At 41.6% G+C, this 4,893-nt stretch overlaps 1 protein-coding gene across 1 annotated transcript in view; it reads right to left on the minus strand.

Moving 5' to 3' along the window:
* Nucleotides 1-4,893, minus strand: part of Nono (non-POU domain containing octamer binding) — a 22,885-nt gene that overhangs the window by 6,784 nt on the left and 11,208 nt on the right. The window contains exons 3-5 of the mRNA XM_012512832.2: nt 4,025-4,187; nt 1,704-1,897; nt 4-183 (exon numbers count right to left, since the gene is read on the minus strand). Coding sequence (XP_012368286.1) covers nt 4-183; nt 1,704-1,897; nt 4,025-4,178 — 528 coding nt within the window. The 5' untranslated portion in view covers nt 4,179-4,187. The remainder of the gene's footprint in view (nt 1-3; nt 184-1,703; nt 1,898-4,024; nt 4,188-4,893) is intronic.

Consider the following 4,893-nt stretch of genomic DNA (forward strand, 5'->3'; position numbering starts at 1 on the left):
AGCCCTTTCCACCTGGCCAAACACAGAAAATGCTTCTTCCAGTAGTTCGTTGGACACGTACTGAGGAAGGTTTCGGACTGTAAGGGATGCACTATGGCAGGCAAAGCGCACGCGCAGTTGCTTTCCACGGAGAGGCATATTATCCAGCTCCACTTTGGCAATCTCTGCAAGGGTTCGTGTTTCCTAAGAACATTAGGAAAAACTCAGTTTAATGAAGACCTGAGTAATCATCAATAGCTTAAAGTAACGTAGCTCAGTAACACATGTTGCCCCCTTAATAACCATACAAAGAAATAAATAAAACTTAAAAAATGAAACTATGGTTTCAGACAACTCTTTAGTTACCCTAGAAGACTGAAACTGGAAATCTATGAGTATCACTTACATGATGTTATTCTCCCAAGTGATAACTGATCACCCTGAAAATAAAAAATCATTCTAACATCTCTACTCCTATAATTCAGCACACAAAATACTTTAATTTTCACTAGCAATACACTTAAACTGAGGTTGGACGATTGCTCAAGGCCAACCTGGACTACATGAGTTCAAGGCTAGTCTGAATTACATTATCTCAACTGACTTTGTCTCAAAACAAAAATTGGTGAAGCTGGGTATGCAGCTCAAGGATAGAACACCTGTCTAGCAGGTACAAGGCTGTAAGTTCCATCCCCTAAAAATGCCCCATTTGACCAGTTAAAAGATTTTAAAAATACACAAATAAAATTTCTCACACTTTTGTACGGATTAATAATGTTTTTTGTATTTTGTTATTTATTTATGTAATGGAACCAGGGATTGAACTCAGGTTCTTGCACTTGCCAAGGAAGTGCTTATTCTACTGAGCCATTTCCCTGGCCTTTCTCACACTTTTAAGAGTCCTAATGAGACTACAACATGCTGCAAGTGGACAGCAAATAAAATTAATCATGAGTTAAAGCTAGACAATGCATATATATACCCTCATTATACTATTCTATTTACTTCTGTGTTTCAAATTTCCCAATTAAACGAAATTCTAAAGGTATCTTAAGGGCCAGCCAAATAGCTCAGCAGATTAAAGCACCTGCAAGCAGGCGCAGGGGCCTGCCATGCCAGCCCTGTCCCCGAGGAGTGCTGCGACAGGACTGAGACTGGGTGTGGTGGCGTGTGCCTGTAATCCCAGCTCTTGGGAGGCTGTAAACAGGTGGATCACTACAAGTCCGATCTAGTAGTGAGACCCTGGACACCCTGTAGACCCTTCCCTAAAAAAAAAAAAAAAAAAACCCTACAGAAAAAAAATGGTATCTTAGACAAATGAACTTATGTTGTTCTTAAAACCCAAGGGGGCAAACATTAAAAATCTGCATGTTTTTCTTCTGTTTCATCAATTACAATCTTCTAACAATCTTGAGAATTATTTTTACACTTACTTTCATTTATTTATTTTTTGGCAGAACTGGGGATTGAACTCAGACCCGTGCACTTGCCAGGGAAGCGCTTATTCTGAGCCATCTCCCTGGCCCCTTACATTTACATTTACATTTATTTATTTATTTATTTTTTGCGGAACCAGGGATTGAACTCAGGCCCTTGCACTTGCCCGGGAAGCGCTTATTCCACTAAGCCATCTCCCCGGACCAACATTTACTTTTAAACACCCATCATTTTCTAGCTTCCCTCCCATTTAAAAAGCACATGTCCCAAGGAACACAGTCACTCACCAAGCGGATAAAGCCAAAGCCTTTATCCTTATGAATGAAAACTTCTCCTGCTTTCCCATATTTCTCAAATAGTTTCCTCATTTCCTCCTCAGTGATATCAGGGGGAAGATTGCCCACAAAGAGGCGGCTACGTTGGGTAAATGTCTTCTCTCCTGGTTTCCTAAAATTCTTCAGGTCAATAGTCAAACCTTCATCTGAGAAAAGAAACATTAAGTCACTCAGAAAATTGAGGAAAGAAAATTAGTTACCCATGATATTATGAGTCATTATGTACTGCAAAATGCACTAATTTAACTTTTCTTCAGGCCAGGGACATAGCTCAGTGGCATAAGTACCTGCCTGGCAAATGCAAGGTCCTGAGTTCGATCCCCAGTACCAAAAAAACCCCACACCTGCAAACTTTTCTTAAAAAATAGGCAGGCTGGCGCGGGTAGAAAAAAAAAAAGGGCTGGGGAGATAGCTCAGTAGAATAAGCGCTTGCCTGGCAAGCACAAGGGCCTGAGTTCAATCCCTGGTTCCACCAAAAAAAAAAAAAAAATTCATGCAATGTGATACACAACTATAACCCAAGCAATTGGGAGGCTGAGGCAGAATTTCCAGGCCACCCTGAACTACAGAGAACCTGTCTCAAAAAAACAAAGGGGCCAGGGAGATGGCTCAGTGGAAGAAACACTTCCCTGGCAAGTGCAAGGGCCTGAGTTCAATCCCCGGTTCTGCCAAAAAAAAAAAAAAATTAAAATTAAAAAAAAAGGAATGAAATCACCAGACAAGGTGGTACACAACTGTAATCCTCAGGAAACTGAGGCAGGAGGATCACTGTGAGCTTTAGGCCAGCCTATATTATATATCGAGACCTTGCCTCAAAAGAATTAAACAAATTAAATTAGTAATTTTTAAAATCCGAAAATAAGTAACACTGTAAAATTACAGTCACATCTTCAAAAGCTACAATTACTGCTAGATTAGGCGAGAACTATGCTGAGAAGGCATATACCATTTCCTAATGCCACTTATCACAGAGATGGAGGGGCCCACCCTGTCAACTGCTATACTATGGACTGGGACCAAACTGGAATGAGAAAGAGCGAGCGAGCGAGCGAAATACAGATGATTGGGCAACTGAAGGAATCAGATTTTAAAATTTAGGCCAACTGCTCAGAGTAGGAATCTAATTCAGTGGTAAAATGCTTGCCTAGCATGTGTAAGGCTTTGGGATTTGATTCTAAGCAATGCAAAACACACATCCTCTCTTTTTCTAATTTCTTACCAACTTTCATAACCTTAACAGTTCTCATTCTTTCAGGTTTAGGAAATCAGATTGCAATGAGGTAACATGTAGGCTCATTGGAAATCAGGAACTGAAAATTAACTGAGGGAATGGAAACATACTTTTAAAAATTTTATTTTACTTATGTGTGTGTGTGTGTGTGTCCAGCTCAGCCCACTAGGGGGCGGGGCTGGCTGGCATTTGGTGCTGGGGGATTGACCCACGGTCCCTGTGCTTTGCTAAGCTTGTTCAAAGTAGGTGCTTTAGACCACTGAGCCATCTCACCAGCCCCTGGAAACATACTTTAATGATTAAAATCGGCCTGGCATTGGCCCCCATCAGCCACTCATTACCAATCTTCACCAGTAGGCTGTAAAGACTTACCAATATTTTCTTTACATTTAAGTCAATTGATGATTACCTCTAAGAAACAAAAAGAGGTAAAACATACAGACATCTGTTCAGCAGTACAATGTGCCAACACAGCAATGTATATTCAACTGCTATCATACACGTCTGTTTCTTGGTTTTAGGAGATAAGCCCTTTTATATCATAATATTATGAGGGAAACTGTGTGGGGTATAGCTCAGTGGCACAACGCCTGAGTTTGACTGCTGTTGCCTCCCTGCAAAAAAAAGGAAATAGAAGATTACGGGCATGGTGGAGTAGGCCTGTAATCCCAGCACCCAGAAGGGTGAGGCTGGAGGACTACCGTCAAGGCCAGACTAGACTACATAGTGAATTCAAGACCAGCCTGGACTACATAGTGAGACACTGTCTCCAAAAAATAAAAACCAAGAAGGCACCAGGTGTGGTGGCACATGTCTGTAATCCCAGCAAATGGGAGGCCAAAGAAGGATTGTTGTGAATTCAAGACCAGCCTGGTTTGACTCCTGGCACCAAAAAAAAAAAAAGGCGGGGGGACCAGCCTGGACTACAAAGTGAACTCAAGGCTAGCCTAAACTGCATAGTGAGACCCAGTTTCAAAAAACCAAACCAAACCAGGAAGGCACTTCCAAAAGGGAACCTATTCCTACCCAAGCAACTACTTACTTTGGCTACTGGCTTGCTGCCCATTTGCAGGTATTGGTGGCGGTGGCTGCTGCTGCTGTTGCTGCTGCTGATGATGCTGCTGGTGGTGATGCTGATGGTGCTTCCTTGGAGTATGGTTCTGCTTCTCCAAGTTAAAGGTCTTATTGCTCTGCATTTTTATACCCTAAAAAAAGAAAAAAATGGACTAACAAATGTACTTAGTCACCTTCCTGATGACTTACATGTCATGAATTACCTTTCGTATTCTGGCTTTTGCCAGATCCAAACATACGGCCACTTTGAAAAACTGCTGCAAAGTAGTACAATTCAAAACTCTAAAAACACATTTAAGGGCTGGAGAGATGGCTCAGTGGTCTAAGGCACCTACTTAGAACAAGCTTAGCAAAAAGCATCAGGGACCGCGGTTCAATCCCCCAGCACCACATGCCAGCCCGCCCTGCCCCCTGGTGGGCTGAGCTGGCCTCTCTCTCTCTCTCTCTCTCTCAAATAAATGAATAAAAATTAAAAAAAAAAAACAAAACACATTTAAGAAGTACTAAGTTTAATATCCAAACTCAAAAAACAGTAAAAGCAACATTAGAAGAAAACTTTCAACATGACTTGAAGAAAACTTCTACATCAATTATATTAACAAATATAACTACATTAACTTGGGGCCAGCGAGATAACTCAGCAGACTAAGCACCTGCTTAGACAAGTGCAGAGACCCAGGTTCAATCCCCAACACCACATCCTGCACCGGCCCTGACCCCAGGTGCACTGAGGCAGCTGACAACAGAAGGATCACTACGAGTCCAAGCTGTGCAGTGAAACGCTGTACCAAATATATTTTTTTTAAAAAACCCTACATTAACGTGAAACCACTGTTC

The sequence above is a fragment of the Octodon degus genome, unplaced genomic scaffold (genome assembly GCF_000260255.1).
Source record: "Octodon degus isolate 3935 unplaced genomic scaffold, OctDeg1.0 scaffold00280, whole genome shotgun sequence".
NCBI classification, from domain to species: Eukaryota; Metazoa; Chordata; class Mammalia; order Rodentia; family Octodontidae; genus Octodon; species Octodon degus.